The sequence below is a fragment of the Panulirus ornatus genome, chromosome 13 (assembly GCF_036320965.1).
Source record: "Panulirus ornatus isolate Po-2019 chromosome 13, ASM3632096v1, whole genome shotgun sequence".
In the NCBI taxonomy this organism is placed as follows: domain Eukaryota; kingdom Metazoa; phylum Arthropoda; class Malacostraca; order Decapoda; family Palinuridae; genus Panulirus; species Panulirus ornatus.
The window spans coordinates 59,018,386-59,040,072 of NC_092236.1; the positions used below are offsets into that span (position 1 = coordinate 59,018,386).

General features: G+C 49.5%; 1 protein-coding gene across 12 annotated transcripts in view; it reads right to left on the reverse strand.

Annotated features, from left to right (window-relative positions):
• The window catches only part of step (cytohesin steppke), a 369,634-nt gene that overhangs the window by 24,267 nt on the left and 323,680 nt on the right, over positions 1–21,687 (reverse strand). Inside the window, exons 1-2 of one of the 12 annotated variants that reach the window (XM_071669035.1) lie at positions 12,636–12,736; positions 9,572–10,135 (exon numbers count right to left, since the gene is read on the reverse strand). The exons of 9 other annotated variants lie outside the window; for them this stretch is intronic. In XM_071669035.1, the coding sequence (XP_071525136.1) occupies positions 9,572–9,976 (405 nt within the window). In that variant the 5' untranslated portion in view covers positions 9,977–10,135; positions 12,636–12,736. Of the gene's footprint in view, positions 1–9,571; positions 10,269–12,274; positions 12,410–12,635; positions 12,737–21,687 lie in introns of those variants that run through there. 2 more of the 12 variants (XM_071669036.1, XM_071669037.1) reach the window with 2 other exon arrangements.

A 21,687-nucleotide genomic window follows, 5' to 3' on the forward strand; every position in this document is an offset into this window, starting at 1 on the left:
TGGTGAGAAGTGGTGAGCTGTGGTCGAGTATGAGCCGTCGTCAGGGAATGTACCAACACTGTCTGACTTGAAAGATTCAAACCATGATGATCAGAAAAGATATATATATATATATATATATATATATATATATATATATATATATATATATATATATATATATATATATATATATATGTGTGTGTGTGTGTGTGTGTGTGTGTGTGTTTTCCCCTTCGGATATTACACTGTTTGCCGTCATGCACGACAACAGGTATTTTGTAATATTGCTTTACCAGGATATGCCAGTACAGTGCTGGTTTGCGTGATGAAAAATACTTGCATTTGACCCAATGGGCACGACGGCACGACCCATGGGTGGTGATGGCCTGGCCTGACTTGACCTTTGCCCTGACTGTTAAAGGAGTAGGTCAAAGACCAAGACACCACCACACACGAGGGACGTAACCGCATAGTTAAGGAGGCTATAAATGCCCCATACTGTTTCAGACTTCGTAATGTGTCTATAAATGTGTTTTGTTTCAACCATCACCCATAGTAAGACCAGTTATAGCCATCCCACAACACAACAAATGACGTCATGCCTTGTACACACTAGAGGCCACTAACACCTGGCATCAGCACTAAGATGGGGGAGAGCAGGATGTGCTGCGATGGTTGGTTAGTTTGTCCAGCCAATAATCTATCTACACGCCTCTTGGACCCCCCCCCCTTGAGGTGGGACACACACACACACACACACACACCACCTGATGTGGCTACAACACCAGCTGTTGGACACAACAACTGGATACAACAAGACAATCATCGCCATGATTATCGTTAAACATCCCCACACACAGATCTATCTCCGTAACTTCTCTAGCTTACCAGAGAAGTTATCACGGCGACTCTGTGTGTGTGTGTGTGTGTGTGTGTGTGTGTGTGTGAAGGACTGTTTTGATAATGGATTAACGCTTCAATTAGAGAATTTAAAAGTCATGTACGAGAAGCACAAGCTGAGGACCCGAGAACCAACTAGGTTCAGGCTACCTGGTTTTCGCCCGATATAATTTTGTTAAAGAAAATGACACACGAGGGACAGACACAGACACTCGAAGGTCGAAGATACATGATGCGTATGACTGCTGTTCCGAAACACACCGCTAGGAGAGGGAGGTGGGGTTTGGTAGCTGTGTACTACACCAACCAAACACGTACCATTCCAGCCACCGGGAGTTCCAACACTTGTCAGTACACTTCATAAACACAGGACACGGAGCAGCGGACGGACGGCGAAGGGAGGGAGGGAGGGAGGGAGGGAGGGGGGCGACAGATGCGACGGTGTTCATCACCTGTGCAGACGGGAGCGTAGCGGAAGGTGGTGCTCAGGTGCCCACGATAACTCACCTACCATGATATACACAGTGGTCACCTGCCATGCCAGGCATGGTCCTCAATCAACCTATACCGTCTCAATCGTCAGTAAGACAAGCCAGTCATCTCCGACCCCTCTACCTCCGCCTGCCTATATGACCCATCACCACCGTCATAAACCATTACCAGAACCGTCATTACCACGACCAACATCACCATTAACCCCTCTACCGCAACCACTACGATCTACACACACACACACACACACACACACACACACACACACACACACACCTGCCCTACCACTGTAGGCCCTGCCCGGAGCGAGCACCACATCCCTCCCTGCCCCACACACAAGACCGTCACGTCGGAGGAAGTGACGCCCTGAGTTTGCCGTCACAGCTACCGTCACCAGCTCGTCCTGGAGTAATACCATCGTAACAGTGAGCGTTACCAGCTTGAGCTGCCTCATTAGCCAATCACCATCCATCTAAGCTTCAGCCATCTGCTGGGTCCTCATTACAAACGCCTCAAACTCAAAACTAACCTCGTCCAACTGGAAGCACTAACCCCTTCAGCGGTTCTGGGGGTGACAACAGTTATACGTGTGTGTGGAGGTTGAGACGAGGGGGAGGGGTGGAAGGACGAGAGAGAGAGAGAGAGAGAGAGAGAGAGAGAGAGAGAGAGAGAGAGAGAGAGAGAGAGAGAGAGAGAGAGAGAGAGAGACGACCTTACCAACCAGTGAGCTTCGTAAAGGTCGGGACTGGTGGGCCCCGTCACGCACGCACCGTCAACGTGACTTGAAAGTTCCGGATGCACACACACACACACACACACACACACACACACACACACACACACACACATCTAAAATGTGATTTCTGGAGCCAGCGGCGAGACCCGCCCGCCCGCTCGCTCGCCTGGAGGACTGGAGCGGTAGCCGAGTTCTGAGGCCAACCAACCACGAGAACCCCCTCGCCCCAACAATGAACTGTATCATGAGTTCCCGGCACCACATGGAACGACCGCTCATCTGAAGACGCTGTAGTGGTGTCATGGTTCTTAAACTACCGGCAGGAACCAGTCGCCTAGAGAACACCGGGTCTGGAACTACCTGCAGGAACCTCTCTCCTGGAAAGAACCAATTCTGGAACCACCTACATGAACCACTCGCCAGTAAAGAAACAGTTCTAGAAACACTCGCCTGGAATGAACCAGTTCTTGAACCAACGAAATGAACCACAGCTCTGGAACCACCTACCGGAACCCAACAACTCACGGTTCATAACAACAGCGAGATGCAATGTGTCTGATGATGTGAGCTGGGCTCAAGCAAGCAACGTACCGACAATAACAATATAACAACCCGCCATTGTACTTCCCCCTTCGTGTTACATGAAGAAGAAGAAGAAGAAGAAGAAGAAGAAGAAGAAGAAGAAGAAGAAGAAGAAGAAGTGGAGGAGGAGGAGGAGGAGGAGACAACAGCAGAGAACTCGAGAATCCTGGTACCTTGCATCACGTTCTCCCGGAGTTACTCGAGGCCAGGATACCACACAGCTTAAGGTCATCCACACGGGCTGGCTCAGTTATGTCTAGGCAACAAGAGGAAGGCGACGTGTGCCGCGAGGTCTTATACACTGGGAGAGGCGGTCCACTCACCCGCTCACTCTGACATTCAATATGACTCAGACAAGCCAGACATCGGAAACCGTAATCTTTGATGTACCAATGAACACAAGCAGAGCCTCTCTGACCTTCACACATTACCAGATAATTCATCATCTTATATGACGTATGTCTAAAATTACCCAACCTTACTTAACGTATAAATTCCCTTGGCTTATCAAAGAACTGATCTGCCTAACCTCGAACATAACTGGACTAAGTTTGCGATCACAAACTTACGTCTGGGACTTGTATACCAAGGGACGTGTTGTTGCATGGATATATCCCAGGGATGAATCGAAAGACCAATCCCTTCAACTGTGGTGAAAAATCCCACAGGGATTCGTCAGAGGTATCGGTTGGGCACACGTTCCACTCCGTGTTTTAAACTTGGGATTGATAACTGAACGAATGATAACATGTCTTCCACACATGCAATACATGGTTACATAAGGGACAGCCTGAACGGAACACCAGAATCCTTATCTTATCTCGCCTTACCTTCCTTGACCCCGCCAGGTAAGGTGACCACACCTCTCGACATATGGAGGGAAGCGAAGTGTGGTGGCAGTGTTACCATACACTGACCACACGAGGGGTAAACTGTGCAGAACAAATATGTCATAGACGGCATAAAATGTCACACACACACACACACACACATACGCAGAACTATTTCCTGAGACACAAACAATAGTTCTCAAAAAAAAAATCCTGACAAAAAATGTCCTTAGACAGACACCGAAAAAGCGTCCTCAGACAAACACAAGAAAAGAAAGTCCTTAGACAAAAACAAAAACAAAATTCCTCAGACACACACACACACACACACACACACACACACACACACACACACACACATACATGTTCCCGGTTATCACGCAAAGGTCCTGGGTTCGAGTCCTGGCTGATGAAGGGTATTATGTGTTCTATGAAAGTACGCGTTCATATATATAGGGAGGTAAAGGCAAGAGTTTTGGAAAGAGGGGCAAGTATGAAGTCCGTTGGGGATGAGAGAGCTTGGGAAGTGAGTCAGTTGTTGTTCGCTGATGATACAGCGCTGGTGGCTGATTCATGTGAGAAACTGCAGAAGCTGGTGACGGAGTTTGATAAAGTGTGTGGAAGAAGAAAGTTAAGAGTAAATGTGAATAAGAGCAAGGTTATTAGGTACAGTAGGGTTGAGGGTCAAGTAAATTGGGAGGTGAGTTTGAATGGAGAAAAACTGGAGGAAGTGAAGTGTTTTAGATATCTGGGAGTGGATCTGGCAGCGGATGGAACCATGGAAGCAGAAGTGGACCATAGGGTGGGGGAGGGGGCGAAAATTCTGGGAGCCTTGAAGAATGTGTGGAAGTCGAGAACATTATCTCGGAAAGCAAAAATGGGTATGTTTGAAGGAATAGTGGTTCCAACAATGTTGTATGGTTGCGAGGCGTGGGCTATGGATAGAGTTGTGCGCAGGAGGATGGATGTGCTGGAAATGAGATGTCTGAGGACAATGTGTGGTGTGAGGTGGTTTGATCGAGTAAGTAACGTAAGGGTGAGAGAGATGTGTGGAAATAAAAAGAGCGTGGTTGAGAGAGCAGAAGAGGGTGTTTTGAAATGGTTTGGGCACATGGAGAGAATGAGTGAGGAAAGGTTGACCAAGAGGATATATGTGTCGGAGGTGGAGGGAACGAGGAGATGAGGGAGACCAAATTGGAGGTGGAAAGATGGAGTGAAAAAGATTTTGTGTGATCGGGGCCTGAACTTGCAGGAGGGTGAAAGGAGGGCAAGGAATAGAGTGAATTGGAGCAATGTGGTATACCGGGGTTGACGTGCTGTCAGTGGATTGAATCAAGACATGTGAAGCGTCTTGGGGTAAACCATGGAAAGCTGTGTAGGTATGTATATTTGCGTGTGTGGACGTATGTATATACATGTGTATGGGGGGGGGTTGGGCCATTTCTTTCGTCTGTTTCCTTGCGCTACCTCGCAAACGCGGGAGACAGCGACAAAGTAAAAAAAAAAAAAAAAAAAAAAAAAATATATATATATATATATATATATATATATATATATATATATATATATATATATATATATATATATAGTTAATCATCAGACGACTATATCATTCATGAGGTACACACTGTGGTAGAAGTGTGGTGCAGTAAACAAACTCATGTTTCCTCCTGACGAAACTTAACAAACTCTCAGGCCGACCTCACTTTACAACGACCGATAAATGGCGTCATATTTAACAGCATGATAACAGCGTTCCCTTTAACGGCATAACAGTCTTCCCTTTAATAACGGCGTTCCATTCGACGGCATGATAACATCGTACCCTTTGTCGACATGACACCAGTTCCTTCCTCAACGGCATGATAACACCATCCCATTTATCAGTATGATAAATGGGATGGTGTTATCATCCCCCCCCCATCCCCCATACAGCACCTAATGGACATTTCCCTCATGCGTACACCCAAATAGAAAACATGAAGCTGACCTTCAAGAACAAATCCAAACACACACACACACACACACACACACACACACACACACACACACACACAACTTGACGCAAACACAAAACTTGATGAAAACAACCTCATACACACACACAAAACCTGATGAAAACCTCCCCCGTGCACATCCACACACACCACTTGAGAGAAGACACCCACTTGAAGACTGGCACACAAGACACCACCTGACACAAGCAATACATCTGGGAACACTCACAAGCGACGTTTTGAACACATACAATCCTCAACGCATGCCGTTCGTCGTGCTTGCTTAACTCGACCTCTACAATACAAGCGACTGTTAATTCTACCAACTCAGACCTATATAATACTTAAAAGCCAGTGCGTAAACAACAGATAAATAAGGATGCGCATCATTTTATAGCGTCACACTGTCATTTTCCCCATCACCCGCGAGAGAGATAATATTAATATCTAAATTTTTCTCTAACCTGTATTAAAGTTAGGAAACCTGCCTAACATGTTTACCCTTTACCACACACTCCGTTTTCTAGTACTCCCCGCTACTCGCCTCTTCCCCATCGTCGTCACATATCCGCCCCCAGGGCTGGGCCTGAGCCCCGTAACACGACTCCCCGCCTCACGTTACACCCGTTTCTGTTACTTACCCAACCAGTAACAACAGCTGCCCGCCCTTCGCCCAGCAGTCCCCAACGGCGCAAAGTGCTTCTTCGGGACGTGGGTTCCTCCCGCGGGATGTGCCAAGCATCCAACACCCGCACCTGCATGTCTGGAGCTAGACCCAGCAGGTCAGGTGAGGCCAGGTCAGGTCAGAGCGCCCACTAGGTAATCCCGTCGCCACCGCCTCCTCCAGCCTGAAGCAGGTGTGTGCCCTGGGGACGTCAGGCACGGCTGGAAGGACCTGGGACGAGACAATTCGCTCAATACCAGAGCGATCCGTCCTTGGAAACTGTCCGAAGGATCTAAGCCGAGACAATGGAGACGTCGGCCCGTGTCGGGCCCCACTGCAGCACACGCCAGCCTCAGCTCCCCAAACTGACTCCGTCATTACCTCCTCTCTGTCTCCTGTGGAAAGTCTTGGCCCATTCCAGGTAATCAACCTTATCATGAAGTCATTTCCCCCCTCGAGCTAAGCTGGGTATTAACCGGGTACTTGAGCCTGCTGTACCCCGGTTTTAGAGCTAGTAATCACTTCACCTAATCGCCCCTTTGGTGACTGAAGACTCAATAAACAACATCCCTTAACAGCCTCGGTGACGCAATGGCATGAGGAATGGCAGAGGCCAAGCGAGTGATCGGCGGAGGGGGGTTGGTTCGGTGGCGAAACTTTTCACAAGATCTGGAAGAGTTCGAGCGAGAGGTGGGGACTGACAGCCCTCGCCCGTCTTGCCACACACACACACACACACACACACCCACACACCACTCGGCAACTGCAGGGGTAGATTCCTGTGGCCAAGCACTAATGGACGACGACGACGACGACGACCCCCTCCCCTCCCGGCACGTTACCACCTCATATCACAACTCATAAGCATCCGTTAACGGCGCTGCGATCGCCCGCATCACGCCAGAGAGGCTGACTCAGGGCGAGGTAAAACACCGACAGATGGCGTCACCCGCTTACACGGTAGAGGCAACATCTTACGGCACGGAACACAGGCAACACACCCTTGTAACCCGTGATGACGGTACCCACCAAGCTGGTAACACTGGCGAGGATACTACGTAGGCCTGCGGACGGGCTCCAGCCTCAAACAACCTGCCTGATCAGAGAGGAGTAACGGAGAACCTTAATCCCGGACTAAGCTGCGGTGAGCGAGAGAGAGAGAGAGAGAGAGAGAGAGAGAGAGAGAGAGAGAGAGAGAGAGAGAGAGAGAGAGAGAGAGAGGGGGAGGGGGGGAGGCACGAGCCTCCAAAATTACGGTAACCACCAATTATCTCATAACCTAATTACACTAATGCTACCTAACTTTCAATTGGGCTGTGGGAGAATGAAACCTGATTTTACTTCTTCATCGTGAACAAAGCTGACAATTACACACTAAACCTAACCACATTTCAATAAACTTGCGCGTACCGAGGCATCGCGAGGAGAGGGAGGAAGCAAAGTGATCTGTGATTTCCAAGGTTTATTTTCCTTAGTTGTCCACCACACACACAGACACACACACATACACAGACATACACACAAGCACACAGACACACAAAGGTGAAGGCGCTTTCCCCAGATTCATAAATACCCCATACATACAGGCAGACTATTAGTTCCCCATAAATTTCACACACAAACTCCTCAAGCGTTGGTAGTTCAACTGGTGTGGTTCAGATGATGTTCAATGTTCTCCAGTCGCTGGTCAGGCTCGCAAGGAAAGTGTTGTAGTACCTGGGACGGAGGAGTACCTGGACAGGTCGGTGCCTGGTGCGGCGTAGCGACCTGTCTTGTACCACCACGCCGGGACGAAATGGAGAGCCGATGTGTGAGGTACACAAGTGCCTGGTACCCACTCCGCCTACTGTACCATCACCCACCATGCGGTACCCACGTACCATCAATTCTATTCACACGGAATTCCAAGGATAGGGAGGAGGACAGGGTTTGTGGACGAGCGTACGATGTGGCTGGGTCGACAGAAACATAACCATCACCATCACTCAACGAGGCGATGGCGTCCAACGTGGTACTGCATTACCATCATCATCATCAATGAGGGTAAACACAAGTGTCGTTGTCGGTGATAAGTTAAGATTAGAAGCTTTTTTGTTCTCTCTCTCTCTCTCTCTCTCTCTCTCTCTCTCTCTCTCTCTCTCTCTCTCTCTCTCTCTCTCTCTTCCACGAGTCACTTATTAGATTACTTTCACCATCTCGACGTTTCAATTAGGGTTCGCCTGCAGAGTCAGACACACTACAATCAAGATGGCGGCCGCAGGACGGAGCCAAGGAAGTGCAGACGCTATTCATCTTGAAACGAGAGGAAGTACATGACACACAACACATCCCGTAACACCAGCTTCTGGGGTACCAAGTCGTGCGTCCGGCTCTGATGCGCTGACGGGCAAGGACGACCCACCCAGGGTTAGAGTGCCAGGGATGGTGGGGGAGAGGGGGGTCAAAGTAGCTCGGAGAGAGAGAGAGAGAGAGAGAGAGAGAGAGAGAGAGAGAGAGAGAGAGAGAGAGAGAGAGAGAGAGAGAGAGAGAGAGAATCAGAGGGGATCATAAGTGCTATGAGCAGGCGAGTTAATCAGAGGCTGACATGCTACGGTGCGATGGATGAACGTGGAACCACAACAGAGGAGGAGGACCCGACACCCTATTACCTGCTGATACCGACATCAACTGGGAAGAATAAACACTCGTAGCGAGCCTCCGCCTCAGTCGCGTTGACGCAGGGAGGAAGGGTGGCGTGTGGCAGTCCTCCCGCTCTGGATGTCATCAATGATGTGCGAATTTGAGAGGTTACAGATGCCCCATACCTACACATCGTCTGGGACCACAACCTCAGTCAGAAGGACTCACGGACGCACAATCAGACGAACAGGCGGGGAGGTACAGACACACAAAGTTATTAAGGTAAGCAGAGAGACAATCACAAAGACACACAGTCAGACATGATGAATGACAATAACAGACAGAATCAGACAGACAGGATGACAATAAAAAAAACCAGACAGACAGACAGGAAGACATTCACAGACGCATAATTAGATATTAAAAGATAAAAAGTCATGAACACATGTATATAAGCGATATGATGGCTCCTAGCACAAGCCACAGACAATGTTAACAAAACGGGTAATCCTCTAATACGCCAAAGATCAAGTTAATCTCTGAATTTGTATTCTAAGGCCAGCAGAGACAGGACTCTCCTCCCATGCGAAGCGAAAACTTCAAGTGGTCCTCGCATTGAACCCAAGACACACCTCTCTCTACGCTGCGTTGTGGAGCGCCCGTGACTCGTACGTGACACGTTACAAGGCTACTGGTGACACCCTCGCCTCACCAAGGTTGGGTCAAGGGTGACAGGTTGACTGCCTTCACAATACATATAGGTAGCTACCTGAAGACTACTGTTGGAGCTGTTGCTGCTCTCGTGCAGCGGCTGCTGCTTCTGCTGCAGCACCTTCTGGTCCTTGCTGCACGTGTGGCCGTGGTTGTAGGCGTGGTTGTCGCTGTGGCCCACGTCATGGTTGTGGGCGTGGTTGAAGGCGTGGTTGTGGGCGTGGTGGACGTGGTTGACTTGGTCGTCAGGGAGGTGCTCGTGGATGCCCAGCTCCAGGCGGCTCTCGTGGTGCCACGAGTGGGCGAGCGGGCGTGACCGTCGGGTCTCCAGGCACGCCCACGCCCTGACCCACCCGCCGCAGTCGCAGTCGGTGAGGGCCTCCTCGTCTAGGCCCTTCCCACCCTCCACCCACCAGGTGCACGTCACGCACTGTACTGCTCGCCACGCCCATGCGCGGTACATGCTGCCCGCGCCCGCACGCCTACCATGCCCATGCGTCCACCACACTCCCAGGGCGCGGCGTGGGTTGGCCCTCCGCCCTCACAGGTCTTAAGTCCAGGCCTGGCTGCGGGCCGTCAGCGAGGCAGGGTGAGCGGTGTCATCCCCCACTTCGAGGTAATACTTCGTCAGGGATAATAATAACAATATTAGTCGTCGTGGTTGACGCTAACGTGATGTCTTGTCCACACGGATGTGCGTATTGTACACAGCCTATATGTACACACACACACAGACGGTCTTATTTACACACACACACACACACACACACACACACACACACACACTGACGCGACCATAGTGTCATCATGGTACCCTGGAGCCCCTAGTGGTACGGTGCGGTACGGCCGACCTCTCACCACTAACCTAGAACGTTGCATGCAACCCTCCCTCTCCCCTCCATGTACCACACACCACCACAGCTGGCCACCGCCACCACCGGATACCTTTCTCCAACACTTTTCTTATCCTTTACGTCAGCAGGATATAACAAGATGACGCTTTCTAGGCTTCCAGCTCAGACGACCACGCCTCTATGTGTGTGTGTGTGTGTGTGTGTGTGTGTGTGTGTGTGTGTGTGTGTGTGTGTGTGTGTGTGTGTGTGTGCACAAGTATACATGTGTTACCGGACTTCCCCGCGAGTGAAATGTCACCATTGGCGAGTCTATATCATCGTCAATGGACGGTAAGGGGAACAGGCATTATCCCTCGGAGGCAAACCATCATTTCCCTGCTCCTTATCGGAGCGCAGTCTTCAGGCTGCTGGAGTCCCAGAAAAGGGTTGTGGTTGTATTATACGATTATTATTATTATTATTATTATTATTATTATTATTATCATTTTTATTAATCTTATCATTGAACATCTTAAGAGTGTGTGTGTGTGTGTGTGTGTGTGTGTGTGTGTGTGTGTAACCGTAGGTCTGCATGACCATAACTTGGTTACCACCAGAACATGACTGTTCGGGGGGGGGGGGGGGGGAAGAGGCAGGCAGGCCCCTCTCAGGCCCCGGGCCATGGCCTCGCTTTCCTCCCCACATAACTTTCCGGTTGGCCATGTCCGGCCCAGAGCCTCAGGGTGTGGTCCATCATAACATTAAAATGGCAAAACCCATTACCTCCCCCCCAACACTGGCCCCGGATTAACCATGATTTACGAAACTATCTTTTTTTTTTTCCTTTCTTGCCCAGTGGCACACCAGCGTATCCTTCATGTCCTGTACATGCTGCCGCGGGTGATGGCCACGCCCCATCTGACCTTGTGGTCTCTACGTCTGCCCAGGTGGCTCTTACGGCTGACCTTAAACTGTGGCCACTGTGACTATGTCAACATGGCCTCTGGACCTGACCTGGTGGCCTAACTACTTCTAACGTATCATGACGGCCACTACACCTGACCTGACCTGACCTGATGGTCGATGCACCTGACCTGGTGTTTGCTAGACCTGACCTGACCTAGTGTCAGGTCTGCGCTATCTCAATGTCACCTCGACTACTGTGTCATGTGACACGCGAGTCATGATAACGCATACGTGTCAGGATACGTGCATCTTTCACCCCACGACATGGGTGACACATGAATAATTCACACACACACACATGAATGGGAATTCTGAGCACCCTGCACAGACCATTTCCGGGATCATGTTTGCGTTCACAGCTTGATTCGGTGAAGTACAAAAAATAAATCAATAAACTCTCGTGGTTGGGGAGGATTTTTCCCTTATTATTATCTATTATTTATTCCCGTTCTCCCAGAGCGTCAACTTCGAGGGGCACTTAACATTCTTGCCTGAGGAGCGCGGCCGTGGTGGAACCTCAGCGCCTCGACTGCTGTGAATTTCTGATGTACACACAGACAGACAGACAGACACACACACAAGGTTACATACACGTAAATAGAGATGCTTACACAACTACAACGCACATCTCTTGCCTAGCCTCCTGCCCTGCACCTTACACTCAGCTCCCGTCATTTGCACACAATACACCAGACAACACGACACGCCTCACTCCTCCCGCCACGTCGCCGTCCACTTATATCTGTGTTCTCCTCACTGTAACAAGGACACTTCATGTGACTCACGTCTCTTACAGAAATACCAGAGCGGACGTCCGCCCGTCGTCCGCTTCCTGCGGTCTTTAAGCAAATTAGAATCAAAAATTCCGTCGCGTCGCACTGCGCGTGTTCACCATGTTGCCCTTGCACCGCAACACACCCGGGTCCTCCCACACCAATGTTTATGGTCATCATGACACTCACTCCTGTCTAGTCCACACGACAGTAACCTTCCTCTCTCAGGGGGATCCGTACTTTTCCCCCCCCCCTTTTTGTTTCTGTCCTGAAGACCGGTGGAGAGGCCAGGCCCACTAGAACACTACCGGGTTAGACCGTCACTGCTGCCACAACACCACGAATAACCCCCCCCCCCCCATAGACACCACCCCTGAGGCGCGCACTCTTATCACCAACATCGCTCTTGTTCAGCGACAGTTCTCGTCTTATCGCTGGCCATGATAACACACCCACACTGCCGTCGTCTTGCTCTCTCTCTCTCTCTCTCTCTCGCTCACTGGTGGCACACGTCCATTCCAACGCAGTTCACCAATGGACACGTTACTACCGAAGCGACAGCAGAGCCGTTTCCAAAAGTGTTGGAAGGAGAGTCTACGACCGTACAACAGCACGGATCAGCTGATACTGACGACCAGCGGGCACTGGGACACCCACTGCCACACACACACACAAACAAACACACAAACAAAAAACACGTACACGGTGTAACACAACAGCTTAAAGCTCTGTACTTGTTTTTAAATAGAAACTCATCTCTCGGTTGACACATTTATATGCTCTGTGACACCAGACTTTGCTAGAACTAAGGAATAACAAGACCGGTGGGAAACTGAACGTAAAACAAAAGTTGGCGACCCGCACTTAAACGCCTCCCCGCCCACGTCACTCATGACGTCAAACAGGCAGCAGCCAACCGCACGCCAACACTGGTACGTTCCGTCTTCTTGCCCAATCATCGCGGCTCCCTTTTACTCTGACGTCGTAACCGCCTAAGCCAATCGCATCTCCGGCCTCCTGACGTCATAAAGCTAATTCGCCAATACCACACCTTGAATCAGTGAACAACAACAACAACAACAACAACAACAACAACAACAACAACAACACCGAGACCACAGCAGAGCAGGCAAGGCTTTACGTAGACCTCGCTTGGGTGGGCCGAGCGCAGGAAGGCGACTTTGTGAAAGCACCGAACCAAAAAATAATTTGCCTGCACGCACCAGGCCAGGCAGAGCCTCCATCACCCGTGTGTCGTGTTGCGACCACGGGGACGACGAGGTAACGTGACGGGGGACAGCGAAGTAACGTGCGACAGTCAAGCCAGGGGGACATTATTTTCCCTGGGCAGAGGCCATCAACGTTACGATGTCGCAACCTTAAGTTACGAACTGTATTTTCAGCCTAACCTAGCACAGCACGGCAGAGCCTAGCACAGCACGGCAGAGTCTAGCACAGCACGGCAGAGCCTAGCACAGCACGGCAGAGCCTAGCGTAGCCAAGCCTAGCCGTGCCTCGCACAGCCCAGGACGATAGATATTACCCATGATTCCGCGTTCTGCGCAAACTTAAACCCTAACCTGAAGTAATGAGAATGGTAAACGTAAACAGAGAGAGAGAGAGAGAGAGAGAGAGAGAGAGAGAGAGAGAGAGAGAGAGAGAGAGAGGTGGGGGGGAGAATTTAATGTCCTTCAAGCCTGGGTGGGGGGGGAGGTGGGGTGGGGGGTGAAGTAGCCACGACTAACTGAGCGAGTCACGGACCAACATAATGTTGGCGGGCCACACGGACCCCACGTGGGACATGACCCGCCATGCACTCAAACCATGAGACCCTCCTCTTCCTCCTGCTGCATCTGGACCCCCTGAACACCCGTCCCTGGTGGTCATGACTGGTGTGGCTTGGACCCGCCCCTTGCAAGGGTCAAGCCAGAGGTCACCGGCACGTCTGCAGGGACTGCGACGGGATGAATAACAGCTGACAGTTGACCAGCTGGAGAGAGAGAGAGAGAGAGAGAGAGAGAGAGAGAGAGAGAGAGAGAGAGAGAGAGAGAGAGAGAGAGAGAGAGAGAATGGGTGTGTGTTGATGATGAGATGAGGCGTGTCTGCTGGGCGGCCCCTGGTGTATTTATGGTCATCACGCTGAAGTCTGAATGAGTGGCTATTATGTGACGGTGTTTACTATGGCCGTCCTTGTGTGTGTGTGTGTGTATGTGTGTGTGTGTGTGTGTGTGTGTGTGTGTGTGTGTGTGTGTGTGTGTGTGTGTGTGCGCGCGCGCGCGCGAGACAGGTTGTATAAGTACGATACGGGTGTGCTTAGGTGGGGGAGAGGGAGGGAGCTAGTTGTAGTCTGATCCACTGTATACAATGGGTCTCAACCCCCATCCCCCAAACCCGGCACCACAACAACACCCCCCCCCCCCCATCGAACACACACACACACACACACACACACAGAACGCTGTCATCCTAACATCCGGCTCTAACATGACGTGTGTGTGTGTGTGTGTGTGTGTGTGTGTGTGTGTGTGTGTGTGTGTGCCCAAGGTATCATGATGGAGAACAGCCAGCCATCACCCTGTACATCCGGTGGAGACATCCATCACGTTATCCATCCTCCTACTTTCTTCTCCATCATCCCCCTCCCTCTCTCTCCCCGGGTCACACGTAAGGTACGGGATCTGCCACAAGATAACTTTACGATCCTTAAGTCTGAGGGCGCGACCTCTGACCCGACCCTTCTCATGAAGGAAGGAACGTTCCCAACGTATTCAGACCCCTCCCCCCCCATCAGTCCTCCCCCCCCCCCCCCAGCCTCTCCTTCCCATCTCACGCACGTCCATAACACCAGAGGGAAATGGAAAGAAAAAAAAATATAGCTTACCTAAATGTCTCTCAGGGAGGGACGAGAGTGAAGGGTGTGAGGAGTTCCCTGTACGACCTGCAGGGGCTCAGCGGCGTGCCACCCAGTGCAGGGGGGGGGGGGAAGCTGGGGAGGGCAGACGGGGAGAAGGGAGGGAGAAATCGCCACATCAAAAATGGGTCGAGAGGGAAAACGATTAAAGAAAGACACGGGAGTCACTGAGGAAAATATACAACTAACGGAATGTTGATGATCATGATCAACGACTTGAGAGCCCAGAGAACACAAGGGGATGAACGAGGGATGTTTATCTCCATAAAGCTGAGAATCACCTTGGAAACATCGGTGGTGAGAGGCCTTATGTGTGTGTATACGCCAGGCCACAATCCCACCTGCCCCAACACACACCACACACCACTCACCACCACCACACCACCGCATCAAGAACGTGCCCACCACAATGGCAACATCAACAGCAGATCAACCACAAGAACGACACGGAAGAAAAACAATGGTATGGGAGAAGGGCGAGGAGCTGCCCACCACAACAGCTGTTCGGCACCACAACAGTCGCCTAACACCACAAACGCTGCGACAACAAACACAGCAGCGACGCAGCTCACGCATAATTATATACATAAACGCACACACTTGTGCGTCTCAAGTGCCTGTAATGTCTGACCCCCCCAGGCCACAGCAAGTGCCACTCGCACATAATAAAGTGACTGAATTAACTAAGTGCACTGCCCGAGTCCCGTGGTGGCCACCAGCACCACCTGCTCGAGGGCAGACGGGGAGAACTGCCGCTTGCTTCAAGGCGCCCGCCTCGCCCCCAGGTGGGAAGCGCAAAGCGAATCCACAGGCAGACCGGGAGGGGAGAGGAAGGGGAAGGGAAAGGGGAGGAGGGAGAGAGGGGCGTCTCATAAGGACGGCAGGAAGGAGGAGGAGGACCGGAGGTGTGGGTAGAGGCTCTGCAGGAGGAGGTGAAAGTCAGACAATAAATACAGAGTCAATGAGAACCGATTACAATGATGATGATGATGACGATGATGATGACAGTGGTGATGTGCGGGTGGGCGGGAAGATTTGGGGGGCGGGGGGAGGGGATAGTGGAGAAGGAAGACCCAACAATGGGCCCGGGAGATGACGCCAGCCTCATCAGCCTCGAGTACATTGTTCCAAACAACACTTGTTCCTCGTCGTCAACTTCCCCACGACACACCAGCCTCATGACTCCATAACACCAACTCAAACACCAGGAAAACACAAGACCAATATATATATATATATATATATATATATATATATATATATATATATATATATATATATATATATATATATATTGGAAAGGATCACAATTTTGCGCGTGATCAAGATATTCCTATGAGTCCACGGGGAAAATGAAACACGAAAAGTTCCTAAGTGCACTTTCGTGTGATAATCACAACATCAGGGGAGACACAAGAGAGAATATAACAGTCAGTTATATTTCTAACTTCGCAACATAATTTTTAGACAAAACACAAACAAACAAACAAGCATAGAAACCGCTTGTGTACTTGAAGTAAACATAGAAAATACATCAAGATGCTTTCCCGAGGCCGACAGTAATTACCAACCGTAATGATCACAGAATCTTCTAAAAGACTGACCAAATAACCCTTATTAATATGTTTGAGTGAATCCCCCCCCCCCCCCCAGCCTACATTTCATCCCTGGACTCGTAGTCAACATGAAACACAGTCCACATCCTGAGCATTAGAAGCAAATGTTTTATCCTCAGAAATAAATATACCCAAAACTACAGGTTGGGCCACATGGGCGACTCATGTGTAATGTCAAATTTCAACCCTGCGTGTCTGAAAACTGCCCTCTTCGGTGTAATTAATTAGAGCTATGACCCTCATCATCAAACAATGCTCTAATGAGAGTCATGAGCATTACATAATGAGTCATATGAGTATTACAACCTAACTTTTTTTTTCACCAGTTTTAATGAGTTCTTTCCGGTCGCCTGGATTCATGAAATCTGATATTAACATCATCGTCCTGAAAATTCACAAAATAATCTGCCGCTGAAAAAACGAAAGTTACAGCAGAGAAATCACCTGCTTACGAATGACGTCACACGACGCCAGCGCCTCCTTACCAGACAACGACAAACATTTTAATCCTATTTTGATAACGAAATGAAAAAAAAAAAGAAAAAAAAATCTGCGACTGACACAGTGAAAACAAAAAGGGGGAAAACGCAAAAATACTTCATGTGATCAGTTTGAAATGACGAGAAGGAAACAATTACAGACAGACAATGACGAACAAGATGAAAGGGGGGGGGACGTGATTACAGAGCAACCCCGCCCTCCCTGTACCGCACACAAGAGATAATTACAAACGGGTAATTACCACGGCGACAGACGGGTTAAGAGAGAGAGAGAGAGAGAGAGAGAGAGAGAGAGAGAGAGTGGCGATGAAGGACGCACAATGATAACAACAGTTCACAGGCGAGTCTTACAAAACTATGGAAAGGCTTCGAGGAGAGTGTGTGCGGAGGGGGAGCAGCTAGTGTGGTGGGGGTGACGAGGGTGAAGCCGGCGGGGGGGTTGATAGCACACTGGGGGGGGGGGGGGGAGAAGGAGGAGGAGGGGGGGTCAGATGGCACCTCCACCCCGAGGCTAGTGCCAAGTCTGGCACTGACCACGTGACCCTACCATCACGTGATCGATAAGCCGTAAACAACACGGCAATAACTCGACCCTGACTCGCACACCAACACCCCCAGCAACACACGACAGTGGCCAGACCCCCTCCACCACACAACACCACCCCCAACAAAACACGACAGTGGCCAGACCCCCTCCGCCATACAACACCACTCCCAGCAACACACGACAGTGGCCCCTCCACCACACAACACCACCCCCCAGCAACACACGACAGTGGCCAGACCCCCTCCACCACACAACACCACCCCCCAGCAACACACGACAGTGGCCAAGGCCCCCTCTACCACACAACACCACCCCCAGCAACACTTGCACCGAAGACCATCGTGGCAACACACCCCAACAACTAGTCCAGGTACTCGTGAACCTAACAGCCGTTCATCAACCAAGCAACCCAAGACTTTACTCGAGGTCAACAAGCAACCAAACAACCCAATAAGAAGTTCAGGGCGACAAGCCGTCAACCATGGAGTCCGAACAACTTAAAACGTCCCCAAGAACCCCGAAAACGTATTCCAGATTTGGGCAATCAACCAGACCAGGAAAAAAAAATAATACGTACGGTAGATTCGAACCCTTCCACTACCTACACGAGCCGTTACGCATGTTCTGAAGGAATCATCGGGTAACAAGCGAAGCCATCAATTTGGCCGTCAATCCCAGTTCAGAACCATCAATTACCCTCATCAAGCGGAGGACAACCGCAGATTTCGGAGCCGTGGGTGAGCCGGGTTGCGTAAGCCGCCGAAGCCCCGGCCGCCAGCGGACCGTCCACCTAGCGTTAGGGTCTGAACAACAGACGATAAACAGGTTCAGCAGCTTCCTTCTGTTGCCGTCCAGTGATGTCTCCATGCTGCTGCTCCTGCTGCTGTTGCTTCAGCCCCGGTCTGTTCCTCATGGCTGTGTCGCACTATCTGTGGCTCTGTCCAGTTACTGTCATGTCACAATGTCTGTATCCTTGACCTGTCTGTATCCTTGACCTGTCTATTCCCCACTGCTGTGTCACGGTGTCTGTAGCACGACAACCTGTCCCTTCCTCACGAGCTATGTCACGCCATATGTGGCCTCGACCTGTCTGTTCCTCAGCGCTATGCCACCTCGCCAGTAGAGCCAAGCGTCCGCTCTTACCTTCAGAAACCAGACGATTTCCAACAACCCTAGAAAACCTACTGTTCTCTTGCAAGGCTGCACGAAATGTGATTCTGGAAGAGGTTAGATAGCGGGAAGATCTTGGGACACCAGCAACTGCTGGCAGGGCTCAGCGTGAGGCAGAGGAATGAATGGCTGGCAGCGCAGGGCATGGCAGCGCGTGAAGGAAAGTGGGCAACGACAGCACATCGCTGAACACGTAAGGAAACGTACGGGTATAAATGCATGACGGAGCAGTGTGGTGAGTCATGGACACACAAAAGGCATTCGACTGGTGGGGGGGGGGGGAGGACATGGAGGATATGAGAGAGAGGGAGAGAGGGGGGAGGAGGGCAGGATGCCAAAAAAAAAAATGTAGACCGGAGGCAATAAACTGCGTTTGTCATCATCTGGGGACGTCAATACATCAGAAGGAAAACGGGAACAATGAAGAGGAAAGCGGGAAACACTTGAAGTGTGTGTGTGTGTGTGTGTGTGTGTGTGTGTGTGTGTCAAGTGAGAGGATGAGAGAGGGTTGTTGTCACATTACGAGAGCCGTGGGAATGCCAGGTGGAAAGATGATCCAGTCCAGCCCAGGGATCCAGTGTGTCGGGGACGACCAGAAATGCCACACCTGTTCACGACGCGTACTGCCGCCAACGATCACACACACACACACACACACACACACACACACACACACACACACACACAGAGCGTTACTTACAACAAAGAGAAGTATACGCAATAATCGTCATTACAATGTGTTGTGTCATTCCGAACACTGCAATAACAAAACCAATGATTCACCTGGTGTTTTATGATCCCCCCCCCCCACACACACACTGCCTAGGCTTGAGGCAGAGCCAGGGACGACCCGCCTAACCTGTTAGAGAATGGGATGTGGTAGCGTATCCAGGTGGGTCCCAACTGGTCAGTAACAGCGGCAGGGTATCATACCCAACACCTTGGAGGACACCAACTGGACCAGACAGGCAGTCGCAACCCCCGCCCGACACTACCCACGCTGGGTGTGGGAAAAGGTAAATGGCTGTGAGGAGGCGGAGAACACACACACACACACACACACACACACACACACACACACACACACACACACACATCACTGGATCAAGGACTGGCGTCAACGACGCGGATCAGCTCGCACTTACTGGAGAAAGAGAACGTGGGAATGCGAGAGGTAAGAGCGGGACTATAAAAAGGATATTACAAGAGGAGAAAGCGATGGTGACACGGACGTCTGAGGTCTGCATGTATGACATCACAGACTGTCTTGATGCATGAATGGTGGGGGTGTGGGTGGGGGGATGGGGGCGTTATCTGTTTATCTCTCCTGCTGGTGCAGCACCGAGCAACCAATAATGCTGCTGCTGCTGCTTCTGCTCTTTAAATGGTTCTCCTTGAATACCGAGTATGGCAACACAGCAATTTCCTGTCTTAAATACGTTCACACCTACATTCTAATCTAACTTGTGTTAAGGAAGAGAGTCCAACGTCCTAATAGAGCAACACTTAACCCTATCTAGGTCAGGTTAATCACGGATAATCTTACCTTACTTAGTTGCATACAGTCCTGAAATCAACTACAAAATAGTATCATAATATCTTCTTAATGTAAACATGGCTGTATTTGGGATTCAATATTCACTCGCCTTCCCAAGTACAATGTTTTGCTTGTTTGTTACCACCATCACCATCATCATCATCATCTACCAAAATCATCAGCACTGACAGCAACAAACACCATCTTCACACACTTCATGGCCTCAACACAGTTTTAAGTGTCCCAATATTAACAAGTGCTCCATGGCTCCGCGTTAATTAAATGGAACCTTATGCGTACTTCTTCTATCAAGACGAAGCTGAATGAAATTTACCTTCACAAACCGTTTCTGGTCACAGAACATTCTGTAAACAAGAACAGAAATGCCGAACTCAAAACAAGATATATTACATAGGTTTACCCTACAATACGTCCATTTTCACGAAATACATGCGTCCGTTTTCTTCTACTGTCCCATCCAAAAATAATACATGTTTACGTAACAAAAACATGTGGTCCTCAGACTGAGAAGAAATTATCATAAACAATAATTCTTAAATTGTGAGTCCCTTATTTACGTACAAATCGTACTGTAATGTGAAAGCGTTTAATAAAGGTCTCTTTAGATTGTACTGAATGTCATTTATTCATAAAAACTTAGCCATTTTTCTCATTGGAAGCTCCAAACGCCTATTGATCATTTATAATTCTTCTCATGATCACGGACAAGATGGTGAAATTTGCATCACCGATCATCAATCCTCAACACATGTAATTTCTCTAAAGATCTCAAGAATTTTACAGCTAAAAATAACACCGCGTTACGCATCATAACCTTTATCATTTACAGCCAGGGAAAATGTACCATATTCTCGTTTCTTTCTGGTCTTATTCTTACGCTTAAGGAAACTACAATTATATTGAACACCTTGTTATTCGCTCTATGATACTCTTCATACTACAAAAACCGATGTTAGAAAGAAAAGATATGAAATATAATCTTCGTACGAGAAACATAAAGAGAATTTGGAAAATACCGGAACAGTTTAGTTATACATATTATAGAAGAAAACGATACTTAAGACCATTTTCTTTAACGTTATCAATCTTAAAGGGGTAACTGACCTCCATATACAAAAATATTGATTTATGAGCACGATAAATAAATGATATTATATAGAACACCTCCTACCTTCATTCTAGGCATCATTAATCCACTACTTACCATAAGGAGTAACATTAAGCCACCATTAGCTATAACTGGACACCTAAATACAGACTCAGTATGAGGCATGGAGCGAGTTTATCAAAACAGCAACTA